Here is a 16,652-nt window from a genome sequence, read left to right on the forward strand (position 1 = left end):
TTTTTCTAATTCAATGTTTTTGGGTTATGACTTGATGGATGGCCAGAACGTCTGCAACAGGCGGCATGAGATGGATGGACTTTGACGGATTCTATTACTAGGAATGGGCATTCCTGATAAACCATTTTGTTCATTATACCCAGCGGAATGGCATGACAGGACAAGGACTATATTGGTAACTTATTTTCAGGCAGGGCGTGTGGTTGTGAGCATGACAGACTCAGCCGAGCACCAGAGGATACTGGAAAAATTTCTGACGGAATCAATAAAACCTTTAATGAATACATTTTGGTGGGTGTTCATATTGATGATGCCTGGGGCGTTGGGAATGCGGCGAGCCCACAGAGGCCCTACTGACTGGCATGGCATGGCATGGCGTTGGCGCCTGAAGCACTGACCCGCTGGTTGACCCGTGCTGTCTACTGGTGCCATGTATTGCGTGTACTGTATGATAAATTCCGTGGAACGCATGATGTAGCCACAGTCAAGTTTGGTGACTGGGAAGATCCCTGCAAACCACGCGAGTGTGGCTTGACTCGGGCTTTCGAAATGGCGCCAGCCTCGCTTGCGGGAGAGGCGCCGCCAACACCAACGCCCTCACGCCTCACGCCCTCACGCCCTCACGCCCTCGACGCCCCTTTTCTCAGCCTTCCGCCGACTGCGGGGAAGCAGAAATCACGTGAAAGTCCGAGTAGCCCCACCACGGCACTCTCGGGCAGGTAGCGAAACAAGCGAGCGAGAGAGCGAGCGAGCGAGCCAGTCACCTGCGTACCTCGTACTTGTAAGTGGATTCTCCCTCTCCTACTCTCGCTCCCATCAGTGCCTCGCGCAAGCATGCAGCCAAACATTCCTTGTTCAACCTGCTCAATTCGAAGGCCTTTCCAGTCCAAGCTCCTCGATAGCCTAGACACAGAAGCAATGCACCACAACCTGGCCGGGACCAGGAGCCGTCCAACGACGTGGTCAGCCAAACCAGACTTCTAGACAGGTGCAGCCATTTGTGTAATCCTCGGCTCCTCATCTCACCCGGTGCCAGTCACCCATGAAACGTTACACGATCTCTACGGTTGAGTCGTTGACAGACACGACGAAGGCATCCTAGCCCCTCAAAAGAGCTATGGACCGAGAGAGGCGAAGCGAGGAAAAGGAAAGAAACCTCAATTTGGACACTTCTCACTTGCACACACACACACACACACACACACATACCTAAGTGCCTCTTCTCATTCTCTTCCGCGCTTACTCTGGCAGGGTTGTGCTATCGCAATCAAGGTGCGGTCAAGGCCAGCCACCATGGCGGTACCGACCAACAACAGCCAGTTTGACTCAAGACGGAATCCAATGTCCAGTGCACGCTCATTCCAGCCCTCCGGATGCAGCTACGTGCAGGCCTGTGCTTGTGCCATTTATTACTGCAGCAAAAAGTTTACCTTGCAGCAGTTAAGCGAATGGCTAGTGGCTGCTCAAATCAGCTTCCCGTTTACTCCCTCTTTGCTCCCCTCCTCTCAGCCACGACTCTGCCTCTCACGTCAAACAAACTCACGGCGGTCATGTCTCGCAAACCCAACCCCGGCCCTGGAAACCCACGTTTTGCCTGAAGGCCGCTTATGTGGTACATACCAGGTATGTATTCAACTGACAAGCCAGTCCATGCGTTCCCCGATCGATCGGCGCTACCTCGTACCACTCTGAAGCTCCACTTATCGATCTCGCAGATCGACTATTCCGACCTCAGATCGAACCTTGTTTCCAACCCATCCCCCTCTCGCGTCCCGCCATGATGCTTGCTCTGCTGCCTTTGTCCTGCTTCAGCCACAAATCGGCCCTTCCACCAATCCATCCGTCCACGTACATTTTGACACATTGCCAGCGCCCTGCGGGCCATGTCCATCCTTCCATTCATCCTCAAGGGTTCTCAAGGTTCAAGCTTGGCTCCCAGATGCCACCCTTTTCTGGCTCCGCTTTCTCAAGTCCTTTCCCAATGATTTCATGATAACTTATCCTTGACCGCATCGACGCCCGGCAGAATTAGTCTCGTGAGGCATGTTCCTCCTGCACCATTAGTCCCTTGCCGCTCAATCCGCGTACAGCGTACGGATCTAGGGCCTCTCTGCCTCTATTACACCCTGGTCGATCACATCGACCATCTGAGAAGGTCACTGCTTTGCCATCTGTCGCCAGCTGATTAGCTACGGTCGTTGACTCGTCACCGAGCGCCACTGCTGTCAGTCTCTGGTTTGTTGGCGAGTCTTGCGCTTTCCGTTGACACCGGCACCAAGTCTACTTAGTCAGGCCGCCCTGTTCTCTTCAGACACTTTCATAAATCAACTGCCCAGCCTCCAAGAGAAGCTTTTTCGATCACGAGGCTCCTACGACTTCTTTCCGCAAGGTTGGATAGCTTTTCTAAGTTTTGAGGTTGCAAGGCCATCATTCTAGTCTCATTCAGAGCACAGTCCGGTATTCGCCCAAGGGCAGGGCTCTCTTATAAGCCAAAATAAGGTCCTCGGCATTGCACCTGGCCCAATGACCGCCCATCGTGTGCTGATATACCTGCTACGACGAGACCTCCGACTTCCAGATAATCCCGTCTTCCAAGAGGTCAATAAGCTCAGCCAGCAGGCGGAAAAACCATTCACTCACCTTCTCCCCGTCTATGTTTTCGCAGCCCAGCAGGTCGAGGTCTCTGGATTCCTCTCTGAACCTGGATCCAAGTCACCATTCCCCGAGGCGCGTTCAGAGGTGGGAAAGTTCTGGAGATGTGGACCTCATAGAGCCAAATTTCTCACCGAGTCGATTTGGGATCTCAAATCTCAGCTTGAGGGTTTAGGTAGTGGTCTCTTGGTCCGTGTCGGCCTTGTGGGCCGGGTCGTCGAAGACATTCTGGATCAGTTCCGACAAGCTGAGGAAGTGTCTGTGTCGGCGATATGGATGACTGAGGAGGAAGGGGTGGAGGAGAAACGAGAGGAGCGGGACGCCCGCAAAGCCGCTGAGAAGTTCGGGACAAGTTTCAGATTATGGCTGGACGAGAAATACTTCATCGATGAGTATGCATGGACGATAAGTGGAATGTTGAGCCGGACTGACTCGTCATAGCCGAGATTTACCGTTCGATAAACCATCTGATCTTCCAGATGTCTTCACGAGCTACCGCAAGTCGGTCGAGCCGTTAAGAGATGCGCCACGAAAACCCCTCCCTCCGCCATCATCGCTGCCGCCGCTGCCAACCTTCTTGCCGTTACAAACCCGCCCTTTCACGATACCTGACACGTTTGAGAAGTTGAAATCGGCGCTGATGAAACCGCTCATGGCCAGCCCGCCTCTCTCCAAGCCTCCTCTTTCCCCTTCCTCAGGAGTTGCTTCTGCTTATCCTTTCCATGGGGGCACTGCGGAAGGACTGAAACGCATAGAGGGACTCATTCGATCGGGCGCCATGACTAGATATAAAGATACCCGCAACGGCTTGTTAGGAACAGACTTCTCCACCAAACTTTCCGCTTGGCTAGCGCTCGGTTGCATCACCGCCCGTCAAATACATTTCCACTTGCTCGAGTTCGAGGAAGGTCGGGATGACCGATTCCGGGACACAAAAGGATACGGGAAAGGTGAGAATCCAGGCACTGCTGCTGTGCGCTTTGAGCTTTTATGGCGAGACTATATGAGGCTCTCTACACGAAAATTTGGTTATCGGTTGTTTCGGCTCGAGGGGTTTCGGAACGATCACTCTTATCCGTGGAAGACACCTGGTAGCAAAGGTAGCGGCCCGGAAGTTGCAGAAATGCTGGACAGATTTTTGCGCGGGACAACCGGGACTTCGTTGATCGATGCCAGTCAACGGGAACTCTACCACACAGGCTACACAAGCAACCGAGCCCGACAAAACGTGGCAAGCTTCCTAGCTAAGCACCTGGGGATCAACTGGAAGCTGGGGGCCGAGTGGTATGAATGCATGCTGACCGACTACGACGTCAGCTCCAACTGGGGCAACTGGCAATACGTGGCTGGAGTGGGGAATGACCCTCGAGGTGAAGCCAGAGTGTTCAACCCGATCAAACAAGGCTGCGACTACGATCCCCAAGGTGAGTATTGCAAGGCTTGGGTGGAAGAACTACGTGGTCTGGAGGACGCGCAGGAAATATTCCAGCCATGGAAAGTGAGCTCGGCAAGGAGAGCCGCATTAGGGCTCGATGGGCTCGACACGGTGGCGCGCCCACTCAAGAAGATTGAATTCAAGGTGGGCGGCAAAGGCAGAAGCAGTGGCAGTGGTGGTGGCCGGTATGGAGGGAAAAGTCGAGGAAGAGCCACGACTAATGGCGGAGGAGAGAAAGCGGGAGGGCGAGGCGGCGGCAGCTTCGGGGCGAGAGGAGGGTATCGTGGCCGAGGGAAGCATGATACAGGTCGCGAGCAAGGTCGTCAGGGCCGAGAATAGTGGGCGAGGCTGCAAAGGAGGGTAGCTGTCGCATCTGGCAGATTTTGCTTTTTGGGAATTCCTCGAACACATGTGGAATGGAGAGAGGATGATTGCCATTGGGTGCAAGGGTATTGGGATGGATGGCTCTGCTGGGCGGGTATCGATCGGTTTTTATGTCTGTCCACACGTCAGGACGCTGTCTATCGGGTAGGAAAGAAGGTCAGGGGTGCTGCAGCCTGTTGTCGCCGGCGTCACCATCATTCATCATGATCCAATGCGTGCTGATGAATACCTACCTAGGTAGGTACCATAGGTACGGAGTAGGGTTGTCGATGTCTCTGTCGGGAGGATGGGATAACTAATTGGACCGTCGGGGGCTTGAACCAGTGGGCTGTAGTAGCACAGTAGTAGTGCATGTGGACTGGCTGACTTCTGCGGACACCAAGCGAGCAAAGGGATGGAATGTCGTGTACCGAGTACTCGGTAGAGTCTACACAATTCCACTTGTGTTTGTTATTCACCACGGCTAGAGTGTACGAATCCCAGGCTTCCAGACTCCCAGGGGCTGCCAGGCTGGTTCTGGTTATGATTGTTGTGTTGTCGGCCATCGGGTTCGCCGTCTGACCCTTGATCTTGATCTTGATCCTGTCCCCTCTCCCCTCTCCCTCTCCCGCGTGGAATTCCCGACCATGACAAGACGTTGCTTCTTGTGTCGCTCTCAAGTTGCTGAGTACCTACCTTAGTAGGTACCTAGGTAATTAGGTATCATCATTCTCCCTCCCACTTTGCTCTCACCTCATTCCCCTCTTTGCAAAAAGTCAAAATATCCACCCGGTGCAAGCATTTGTGCCTCGGCATCTTCCTTGGTCGCCCTGGGCTCTTCTTGGTTACCCCTTGAGCGTCTCTTACAGGCAGCCATTCATCGTATTTCCTGTATTCCACTCGTATCTTGCTTTTAACTCTTTTCTGGTCCTTCCTCCGTCAGGGACCTATGGAGATCGAAAAGACAATGCTTATCCCTCTCGGGGCTGAGGCCGTTCCGAGTCACACTGCAACATCAAAATCCTGCAGCCTAGACGCCTTAACTCGGTGAGCTCCCTTGACTTCGCTAAAGGTCCGGTTTTGGGTTTTGCAGCTTGGATCAGCAGGATCAGCCCTTGATGCACTTTTGCTAACTGGACCACCGTTCGCATCATGTCCCTCGACACATATGAACGCGTGGTTGGCTCGTGGAATCTTTGTGGTGATACATAACCAAGCTCCCCCATCATCCTTCACCACCGTCTGTCACTCAAATTGTATCATTGCACACTGCTAACACAGCGGCTGTAGCTGAGACAAGCCTACCAAGCGACATTCTCTCGCCTGGGTGTCGCCCTCGCTTGCCCTGCTTACATCAATCGGTCGCATCCGTCACTCACCCAACTGGCACCCAACTGGATCCCTTGCCTTCGCATCGCTTTGACACAGGCCACCCGTTTGCGGGACTGACTTATAGCTATCCACCAAAAGCTGAATCAAATCCATCCCAACCAGCTTGACAATCTTGATTCCATTCTTGCGGCATCCTCATCATCCTGCATCAAACCATGGCAGCCATGTCCATGCCTCATCTTTCCATCCCCGTCCTTCTCGTCGCTCTTGTCGTGACCTTTATCATTCACCGGATCTATTATGAATTGACCACCGGTGCTCGGAGGCGCCGAATGGTACGGGACAATGGGTGCGAGGACGTTGTGTGGTACCCACACAAGGGCATCATGGGCAAGCTCTACGGTTTGGACGTGATTAAGCAGATGGTCCAATCCGGCAAGGAAGGTCGAATGCATGAGGCGACTCGCCTCAGAAACTTCAGCAATGGCAGAAACACCCTCAAATTGAAGTTGGCCAAAAACACGAGTACGTATCCCCTCTCCCCATGCCTTGCAGGCCGGACAGCGGACTCATTTGGACAATAGTCATCTCCACCATTGAACCCGAGATCATCAAGACCATCCTGTCCACCAAGTTTCAGGACTTCTCCCTGGGCACGAGACGGAGACAAGTCTTCCTCCCCATCTTTGGCCATGGCATCTTCGCCAACGACGGGGCCGCCTGGGAGAGATCTCGTTCCATGGTTCGACCCAACTTCACCCGTCAGCAGGTGGCCGACCTCGAGATGTTTGAAGCGCACGTCTCCCATCTCATTGATTCCGTGCCTCGAGATGGCTCTACTGTCGATCTGCAAGATTTGTTTTTCGGCTTGACCATGGATTCTGCGACCGAGTTCTTATTTGGCCGATCGACAAACACGCTAGCACCAGGTCTGGAGACTAAGTCCGCTAGCGAGTTTGTCAAGGCTTTTGTCTATGTGACTGAAGGTGCGTACGATGGCTAGTCCTGGGGGTGAGACTGGACTAATGTATGACTGTTTTGCAGCCTGCGGCAAGAGTTTCCGCTCGGGAGGTCTCCTTGACTATATCCCCGATCCAGAATATAAGAAGAGCGTGAAGATCGTACACGGCTTTGCCGACGAAATCATTCAGGAAGCCATCGAGGAGCTGAAGACCGGGAAGCAGGATCCCAACAAGCGCTACGTCTTCCTTCACGCCTTGCTCAACCAGACCCAGGATCCCTACGCCCTCCGGTCGGAATTGCTTAATATCCTCCTCGCAGGCCGCGATACCACGGCAGGCTTATTGGCAAATACTTGGCACGTACTGTCGAAGCGACCGGATGTTTGGGCCAAGTTGAAGGCTGAGGTGGATGAGCTCGGCGGCGAGAAGCCCGACTACACCACGATCAAGGAGATGAAGTATCTGAAATGGACACTGAACGAGTCACTCCGGCTGATGCCAGTCGTGCCCGGCAACAGTCGTGAGGCCATCCGCGACACAATCCTGCCTCTTGGTGGAGGAGTGGATGGCAAGGCGCCTGTGCTGGTGCGGAAGGGGCAAGTGGTGGCATATTCACCGTGGTCCAGTAAGTCTTTTGCGTTGAGGCATTGACGCACCTGCGACAATACTAACCCTTGAGCCAGTGCACCGACGTATGGATTTCTATGGACCCGACGCGCTAGAGTTCAAGCCAGAGCGGTGGGAGACCCTCCGACCGGGCTGGGAGTACTTGCCGTTCAATGGAGGGCCTCGCATCTGTGTGGGCCAGCAGTACGCCCTACTTGAGGCATCCTATGCAACCATCAGATTGATTCAGACCTTCCCGAGGATCGAGAGCCGAGACGACGGGGAGTGGCGCGAGTGGCAGACGGTGACGCTGGCCAGCCGTAACGGTACCAAGGTCGCTCTTTTCGAGAAGTAAGGAGTCTGGAAGGAAAAAGAGCAGGCGGCTAACCGGAGGTACATGATGACTTGAACGACTACCGGTGATGTACTTTAACCAGGAAATTCCACACTCTGCTCCAACCATGCTGATGGCGTTTATCGATTTTCTTGGGTCGTCGGACACGGGGCAAGCAGCAGCAGGAACCCAGGAATCGAGGCAGTTTTAGCGGAATGTTGTATAGCTAGCTCGAGGTTCAAATCCATCCACTTCAATTGTATTCGTGGGTGAGTCTCTCCTAATACGTGGTCTCAAATGAAAAACGGTTCTCTCGACGTACTCGGGCCTATGCAAAACCACTAGCGAGCACAGATGCTCCGAGGAACCGAAGGATGCGATGGGCAAGGCAGAACGACCCAGTTCTGTCGAAGCAAGGACCGACTCTATGAATCGCAGTCTGCCTCACCTACAGAGTACCTTGTACGCTGCTCTACGCTACTCGTTTCGTCTCTGATCGACTTGACTGGCGGGTCCAATTGGTTGAACTGGTCGCAGGGGAATATTGGGTGGGTGGTATTCTCTCGGGGATGCCTATGAGGGTCGTGTACGGGTGGTGACACTGGTGAGCCTTGTGTTGCGGGGGTGCCGTGGAAGCGTCACCTCATGCGTCATGCACCCGCTTTGGCTTATACTCGGTCCTTAGCACAGTGCTAAGAGCGTGGTGGTGGGCCCCCAGGACCATGGCCTTGGGAAGGGATTTTGCGGGGTTCTAGGTACCTAGGTACGAGTAACGAAGCTGGGATAGGCATGGCACCAGCTGGCTTTTCACTACTACTACCCCCTTAGGTACGAGTTGAACGTTGACCAAGCCATAATGACCAGCCCATACGACTATCTCCCGGGCGCCAACTGAGTGTCTGGGGAAGCCTGGCTCACCTCGAGTGTCATAGCCCCAAAATAATTATCACCTGTGCCCATCATCACCCACCAACCTACCTAGGTAGGTACTCTTCTAGCACTTTTAGCACTCTTTTGCCCACTTTGTTACTGCTCACGGCTGGAGAAAAAAGAAGACCCCGTCGACTCGCCTGGCCGACTCTTTGCCGTCGCCCAGTCATCAGCTCCCAAGGCGGCAAGGCAGCCCACTGCTACTCCTCCAACTGGCCAAATTTCCCGTTCAATCACCAGCATTGATTCGCCGTCGCCTGCATCCCCATGTATCGTGACCCGACGATCTCATGCCCCAACATCAGCTCTAAAAGACCCCATGCATTACCACCCACTCAGTATGCGGCTTTTAGCGAATGCCCGAGTCCATGCCGTTGGGCCGTCCTGTTCTCATATGGCCCAGGGCGTGCCAGCTGAAGGCTCGAACAGTTGTCCTCCCTCTTCCACTGCTCACTCTCGCCGTCGCCCACAGTCGCTCTACGCATCACCTCAATCCTTTCTTGTCAATTCGCACGGTCACACCCGTCTCCTACCAGGCTGTCCGCCCCCGACTCGTCTCACCCCCTTCGATCGCCGTCACTATCCATCGTGAATCGTGCTTGCAACTCGGCCGACCAACATCTACCACGCCCAGTGTTGTACCAAGTGCATATCAGGCCAGTCAATCGGAGACCGCGTCGTACAGCGAACTGATTTGGCTCCTCAAAAGCTTCACCGCCGTCGTCAGAACCCTTCTTCCAAACCCTACCTTCCCCTCGTATATCTCCCGCGCATTTCAGCCTTACCTTCGATATCTCATGGCGGAGACATGACCGACTCACCCACTCTGACTCGATAGCTTCAATGGCTCCAACGTCGGTCCTGTCGCGGCGCAATGAGAGTGGCACCGTCGGTGCGGGAAAAGGCGACTGGCGAGCATTTGCCTCGGACGAGGACTTCATTTTGGAGGGCTGGTCTCAAGGATTTTTGGTCGGCGCGCTCGTCATCATGGCATGCATAACCATTGCGAATATGAGGAGGGGTGTTCTTCTGCACAAGTTGATTTTGGTCGAGGTAAGTTGGGCGGAGAAAGAAAAAGCATGTGCGAAGGATGCAAAGGCTGACACATCAACCCCCTGCAGCAACTTGCAGCACTCTCACATGGTAAGCATGTTTGAATCCGGTCCCAAGCGGAATTCAGGACTCTGTGGCAGACGGGTTAATTTCTCGTACAGGAACATTCTGCTTCATGGGATTCAAAGGATACGGTTGGTATCTGTCCTCGACCGCAACTCTCTTGTACATCTCCTGGATCGTCCACAATATTGTCGCCTGGATGAAAATCAGACCTTTCTTCATGGATTCCAGGAGCATGTTCAAGCCCCAGACCGGCAAATGGGTGCGGAGGGTATACCTGGGCACCTTGGCCCTCACGGTGCCTTTCATCTGTTGGCAGATCTCCAACAACTTTCGCTTCTTCAACAACATCAACGACTTTTATGTCCGAGTCCGTCCCTACGAGCCCCTCATGAGGGACCCGTGGTGGGTTTTTACCTGTCTGACCCTGTTTTATGTGATCAATTCCGTGTACGGGACCGGCGCCTTCGAGCTCATCAAGCGATCTCCTCGCTTTGGAATTCTACTGTGTGCCATCTGTCTCGCCCTCATCTTCACGGCGGTCGACATTGCTGCCAGCATTCACAATTTCACCGGCAGTACTGACGGGTGTGTATTCGTCCAATCTTGTCCGTGGTTTCTGGCTGACTCAAGGCTGTACAGCATCAACCCGTGGTGGAAACTGAGTCTAGTATTCAAGTGCCTCACCGATACAATCATGCTCGACGACTTCAAGACCGAACTGAAGCGTCTGGGCATCCGGCGCATGCGCAAGGAAGAATTGAGAAGGCACAGCTTTGCCCTTGTTGGCGATCCCAACGACTACAAGGAAGGAGATGATCAAATGGAATTCTCCGACGCCTTACATACGAATCCCCTCCAGTTCCAGACAACGCAAAACTTGGATGACAGTCCAAGAAGCAGCCCCATGGGACGCTTGCGACAAGATTCGATCACCAATTCACAAATGAACGAGAAGGAAGTCATTGGGAAATCGGGCAAAAAGATCTCCAAGCTCCCGAGCTTAAAGGGCTTCTCGCTTGCTTCTGGGCCTCGCAAGAAGGTTCGAATCCACGATCCTGAGGAGGAAGGGCATGGAGGAGATTCACCACGTGCGCCCGCGCCAGCTTCTGACCGTCTGGCGGACATGCGAAGAAGCCTGGGCGTGGTCGACTTTCATGGGCGATGAAAGGGCTCGTCGATGTTCGTTGCGGATACCATTAACGTCTTACGTGCTCAATGAACTTACGATGTCATGTCCTGTATCAACACTGAAATGTCCAGATTGAAGATCATTGTACATAAACTTCAACAGAAGGGAGCTGTCAAGACCTTCTCTCCATTTGCGCCCATCTACGAGCGTCCATGTTTTCCTCTGTCGAAGCCCGATACGGACCGTGCCTTCCAGGACGCTTGCACCTCCGATATCCTTGCTTGCCAATTTGCTCAATCTACTACCTTCCGTTGGGCGGTTCTTCTTGGGGAAGCAGCTGCTTGGTGATTCGCTGCATCTTATATCCCAACCGTCCAACATTCGGACTCAATTCTTCCAACCACCACATCAGAAGCATTGATTTGTGACATCCAGGTATTCGATATTGTGCATACTAAGAGTCTCATACTTGGCCTGCAACTTGCTACCTGCCACTTTGCGTTTTGAGGCCGCATCCTCACTTTTGCTACCCTCACAATCCGTCCTGCGTCGCGCTAGAGCACCGTTCATTTCACCAGCGAACGTAGTCCCTAATCCTGTTTTTGACATCCTGCTCTCACGATGGCCACTCCTCCAAGGCTTCCGTCACTATCCCCAGAACGAAGTCAGAGCGCGAGTCGCGAGGAGGACGAGCTCGCGCTGAGGAACATGCTTGCCCAGCGCAACCCTGGAGGCCTCGAAAGACTGCGCTCACGTGCGCTTTCAGAGATAACCTTGGTAAGAGCAGACTGTTGCTAGCATGATCAAGGTTGCTGACTGTCCCACTACAGGTCGAGCCTCCGCCGCTGTATGATATCAATCAGATCGATGGAGCCGGCGGCAGGCCAGAGAGGACCACTCGAACTGTTCGCTTTCAAGTCGACGAAGACAATCAAGCTCGAGTGCAGAAAAGCCTGTGGAGGAGAGTCATCCAACCCATCTTACTTGCTATTGCGACAAGGTTCATCTTCCTCGTTTACTTCAGCTTAAACGCCACTCTGTTGATCCGCATTGCTGTCATGGCGTCCCACAACAAACACATGCAATACAACGAGGCCTTGCTCTGGGCTTGGGTGCAATTCGTGATGCTGGGCTTCTTGCTGCTCCGATCTCTGGGGCAAGGCTTCATGTATAGTCCGACGGGAACCCCACACGGCCTCAAGATTCTTGTTGCCATTGCTGGCATCTCTTTACTGGGAGTGGGCCTTGGAGCTTTCCCACTTTTCCTCATCTAGGGCATGTTGCAAAAGGGGCCTGAGCCTCGCACTAGTCACCGTTAGCCCGTGTGATTCTCGGAAGATGAAGATGAATTCGGTCATCAGCTGTTTGCTCTTCCCTTGAGGTCTTCGGGTGGAGGGGAAGGAGAGGTTGTGGGAAGATGAAGATAGGGGCTATAGTCTGCATTAATCCGATTGCATTTCAGCTGTGCTTCCAAGGATCGTCGAGCACTTGTTCACTTGCACGACATTCACTTTAGCGTATGCACTGCATTGCTTCAGTTAGCTTGTCTAAAGCCTCTTCAACGACCTTTGCTACGGACAGCGGATGTCACAAGCACCATGATGCCATGATGCCATGATACCATGAGCACGAGAACAGAAGGGCCCTTTGTAGACGAGGTGTAGAGGATTTCCCCATCTCTTTCTGGGCACGAGACTGGATCTGGCACTTTTCACGCTCTGTTGCTGTTGCAATCGTCTGCTCGCTGACCTCCCTACCAATTGACAGTTCCCTGCCTTGGTCTTTCTCTTGCTGTCCCCTCATAAACCCATTCAAGGGGCTGGGCTGGGCTGGGTTTGGTTTGCCTGCCTGCGCCTCTTTTTTTTCATCTTCATTCCCTCTCCTGGTATTGCGAGCACAAGAGGCCTCATCTTATCCCGTAGGGCAAAAACCTGTGGTCCTTCTTCCTCCTCCTCCCGCCACTAACACCTTTTCAACGCCCGTTTCTGTTGGCTCGCCACTCCCTCCTTATCCTTCTCCTCTCCTCTCCTCTCATCTCCGGAATCTCTCCCTCGTCTCTCTTTCACAAACAAACGGCGATCCCCTGGCGCAGTCACCACCTGCACCCCCTTCTTCGGGAGTCACGCACTGTGGCGCTCTAGAGAATCGGAGAATCGGAGAATCGGAGAATCAGAGAATCAGAGAATCAGAGACGGATGGGAGGGAACACTGAAACAGAAATCTACTTAGCGATAGTGTCAACGCTAGAATCGAATACAACGTATCGTTCAACTCACGCACGAGTGGAAGAATGAGCAGGACGTGGAAAAATTTCCCATCCTTAACCCAGGGAACAAGATGGAACGCTTCTAGGTCCTGCATGTGTCAAGGAGAACAACAAGCAGAGCTAGGCACATTCGGCATGTAGGCAATAGAACAGAAAGATTCATTTGAATGACTTTGCATTGTGTGAGCTAGACTAGGAGATACCATGCAGCCAGCATGTGGACAATGTCCGAGCTGTAGCATGGTTGACAACCGCCGCTCAACTCGAGCGCACCCTCATTAGAGGCATGGACGAGAAGACCTGTTCGACTGTGCTTTTTTTTTGTAAATTTCCTTTTTCTCCGCAAAACCAATGTTGAACTAAGAAAGGCCCGTTGCTAGGGCATCGCCTTTTGTTCCGAAGCAGAGACTTCAACTGCTTTGAAAGCTCCTGAGCCCTGTTCGCATGTTCTGACTGCACAGGCAGGTGACTGATGCAGTGCATGTAACTGAGTGAATCGTACTCGGACAAGAGAATGCGAATGTATGCAGACCCAGATTGGCTGCCGCATCCCAAGGTTCGGACTCGGTCGAGGTCAGAGGATGTCTACCTTGGTGGTTTTGAGAAGATGCTCAAATGCTCAAATGTACCACATGGCGAAGACGATGCCGTTGACGTTGAAAAGAGGCATAAGAGGTTTGACCTCGGTGTCGGAAGGCTCCGAGCTTCGGCTTGGGTTTTGTTGCTTGAAGCCAGCACCGCCTTGAGGACCATGAGTCGCGGGCAAGTCTTCGTGGGCCTTTGCACGGTTTGACGCCAGATGAGCGTAGTAAACTGCCGGGTGCAACGACACAGAAGTGGTCGAGCGCATGTATTGGTAGCAGTGTTCGTAGATCATGTTCTGGATCAACTCCGGACGGTGGTTGGCCTCGTCAAGAAGAACAGAGTAGTGCACTGGACGAGATGTTCCTTGGAGCGCGATGTGCGAGTAGAGATAGAAATCAAACTCATTAAGTTGAGTGACATCTCTCTCGATCAACATGCCCGGAAGAGGGTTGCCTTTGTTGTCAGCGCCGTCCTTGTCTGGAAAGCAACGGACATGATGCCGCTTGTTGGCACTGATGACCGTGATTTTGCCCTGGAACTTCTGGCCATCCATACAAGACTCAATGACGCTTCTGATGTGCGGGACTTCTTGTTGGAGGACGTGCTCGAACTGATTGGTAGAGACGCCATCACGCATATAGTAGACTTGCTGAGGAGATCGGCCGCCGCCCACCTGCGACATCCACTCTCGAACGAGAGGCCTCAAGATGTTCCGCCAGTTAGCCTCTGAGATCATTTCCACTCGACGGCCGTTGGTTTGACATGCTGCAGCGTACCGTCCGCCGAATCGATCAAACGACACGGTCACGGCCGCCATCGACGGCTGTTGACTGCCAGGTGAAGCATGCGAGACGTCAGCTCCAATGATCATAGTCGGCACTTGGAACGATTTGAATCCACTTGTCGGATGGGGTATGGCTTGAGCGGTCGTGCCGCCCAATTTGGCGTTCACTTTCATCAGGACATTGGAATAATACTGCGGGTTGCCCTTCAGGACCTGTTGGATTTGCATGACCTGGGAGACGACACCAAAGCGACAATCGCAAGACTTCTTGATTCGCAGATAGTGGAAGGACTGACGATCTTGAACTAAGAAGATCAAGAGTTGCGGTCGGCGATTGAACTTGTTCCCGGTGGCTTGATGTAAGGCAGCAACAGCAGCTCCTGCGTCAGCGGAAAGGGTGGTGACATAGGGTGGAGCGTTCGCAACTTGTCCTCCGTGGTTTCGATAGGCGCGGGCAAAGTCGAGAACAAACTGGTCAATCTGAGCCTTCTCGACCTTGAATCGACCGGGGAAGACGCCTACACCCCAAGAGACAAGCTCCTGAGGGTTTCGACTCAAGAAGGTCTTTGCTTTGAGATCCCAACGGCCTCGCGTACCCACCTGCTCCACCTTGTTGCCGAACTTGATGCCGGGGGCTGGAAGAATACGTGCCATAGTCTTGATAGGCGCCGGGTTGATATGAAGGCGATAGTTCTTCAGGTAGTTGTCACCTTCCCAGTTCAACCAGCTCTTGCCCTCATTGATAGCATTCAGTCGAACATTGGGGGGCGACACGGCAAACTTGATCATGTTGGCAGTTTGAATTTCGTCCAATTTTGCACCATATCGCTGACCCTCCATGATGGAGAGGAGTTCCATAGGATATTTGACACCCTGGCGTGTCATCTCCACAAGTCTTAGCTTGGGGTATTGCAAGGTGAGGTTGTATTTGCGTTTGAAATAGTGCGCCACAGAAACCATCTCTCCAGTAGATTGCCTAGTGACCGGATCCTTCCATTCAATCATCTCCTCGTTGGCATTGTTGATATCAAACCGATAGATCTTCCACACCTTGTCTGGGTTTGGATTGCCCTTGTACGAGGCCTTGACCTCGACCCCTTTGAAAGCTTTCTGTAGGGTAACGTGGAATTCGGTGATCGATCGATGACCATTATCTCGATATGGCTCCATTCGATTCGCGATGTCATTGAGGTCTTTGATTTCCCTCCACTTTGTGACAATGGCTGAGGTCAAAGACGTTGGTCTCCAGAAACAAGTGTTTGCCACGTCCACGTTGACGATCATCTTCTGACCCTCAGCGAGACGCATTGATTGGTAAACGCCACGCCAGACCTCGATGCCACCGCCTAGATCAGCACGCTGACCCTGACGCCGAAAGAGGTTTCGGCGGATGGGAATGAATTGAGGTGAAGATCTAGGGCTTTCTCGGAGAAGATGGTCCAAGAACATGAGTCCCTCGGCGACGTACTGGTTCATCTGCACACGGCCCTCAATGTATTGTTGAATGAGGCTGACATCAAGTTCTCGAGTCTTTTTGATCGCCACACGGAAAGAATTTCTGCCGTCTGCTCGAGGGGGACGACCCTCTTCCTGATCGAGATCGACCATGAGGCGAATTTCATTGTGGTCGCGTAAGGACCAAGCAAGACGATTGCCGTCCCAGATGATAGGTGGCCCAGTTGCGTTCTTGCGAGCCTGCGAATCCCACACCTTGTTGTTGACAGTTCGCTTCTCTCCGCCACTGCCGATGACGACGTCGTACTGGAAGATTTTGATGTTGGGAAATTGGAGAACCTTGTATGCGTTCAGGTTGGCGCCAACGGCTCTGCCGGTAGTGTTGTAGCCAGGCCGCTTTGTATATTGTGTCGGAAGCGAGTACTGTTTCGAGGGGTTAGTTTGGCTTTTTGTAATCATGGGGAGGAATTGCCAACATCGCTCCAGGGCTTCGGGAATGTAGATCACTTCAATGACTGGAGAGGGAGGAGCAGGATGACCAGCACCAGATCCAGACCCTCTGGAAGCAGGAGGCGCCATGTTGCAAGGAATAGAAAAGAGATGTGGAGGATCAGAAAGGTAGAGTGCAAGGGACAAGAGGGCTTAAATGGTCTGGGGGAGGCAGTTGTGTGAAGGGAGTGGAGGCAGTTGTGTGGAGGGA

The 16,652-nt window shown here is 53.1% G+C and overlaps 5 protein-coding genes across 5 annotated transcripts; 4 read left to right on the forward strand and 1 right to left on the reverse strand.

The window, feature by feature from the left end:
- Nucleotides 1-2,523: 2,523 nt before the first annotated feature.
- Nucleotides 2,524-4,426, forward strand: Z520_10661 (uncharacterized protein; the record flags this gene model as incomplete). Its single annotated transcript, XM_016781153.1, has 2 exons — nt 2,524-3,044; nt 3,094-4,426. 2 exons carry the CDS (start codon nt 2,524-2,526, stop codon nt 4,424-4,426), a joined length of 1,854 nt encoding a protein of 617 aa, XP_016627878.1.
- A 1,571-nt stretch (nt 4,427-5,997) lies between these two features.
- Z520_10662 (uncharacterized protein) lies at nt 5,998-7,705 on the forward strand (the record flags this gene model as incomplete). The annotated part of the gene is made up of 4 exons (XM_016781154.1): nt 5,998-6,307; nt 6,367-6,768; nt 6,827-7,369; nt 7,428-7,705. The coding sequence occupies 4 exons, from the start codon at nt 5,998-6,000 to the stop codon at nt 7,703-7,705; spliced, it is 1,533 nt and encodes a 510-aa protein (XP_016627879.1).
- Nucleotides 7,706-9,457: 1,752 nt separating this feature from the next.
- Z520_10663 (uncharacterized protein) lies at nt 9,458-10,898 on the forward strand (the record flags this gene model as incomplete). The annotated part of the gene is made up of 4 exons (XM_016781155.1): nt 9,458-9,667; nt 9,736-9,757; nt 9,829-10,318; nt 10,373-10,898. 4 exons carry the CDS (start codon nt 9,458-9,460, stop codon nt 10,896-10,898), a joined length of 1,248 nt encoding a protein of 415 aa, XP_016627880.1.
- Nucleotides 10,899-11,483: 585 nt separating this feature from the next.
- Z520_10664 (uncharacterized protein) lies at nt 11,484-12,136 on the forward strand (the record flags this gene model as incomplete). Its single annotated transcript, XM_016781156.1, has 2 exons — nt 11,484-11,639; nt 11,693-12,136. 2 exons carry the CDS (start codon nt 11,484-11,486, stop codon nt 12,134-12,136), a joined length of 600 nt encoding a protein of 199 aa, XP_016627881.1.
- Nucleotides 12,137-13,747: 1,611 nt separating this feature from the next.
- Z520_10665 (uncharacterized protein) lies at nt 13,748-16,531 on the reverse strand (the record flags this gene model as incomplete). The annotated part of the gene is made up of 1 exon (XM_016781157.1): nt 13,748-16,531. One exon carries the CDS (start codon nt 16,529-16,531, stop codon nt 13,748-13,750), a length of 2,784 nt encoding a protein of 927 aa, XP_016627882.1.
- Between the last annotated feature and the right edge of the window lie 121 nt (nt 16,532-16,652).

This window comes from Fonsecaea multimorphosa, assembly GCF_000836435.1.
Source record: "Fonsecaea multimorphosa CBS 102226 unplaced genomic scaffold supercont1.31, whole genome shotgun sequence".
Taxonomy (NCBI): Eukaryota; Fungi; Ascomycota; class Eurotiomycetes; order Chaetothyriales; family Herpotrichiellaceae; genus Fonsecaea; species Fonsecaea multimorphosa.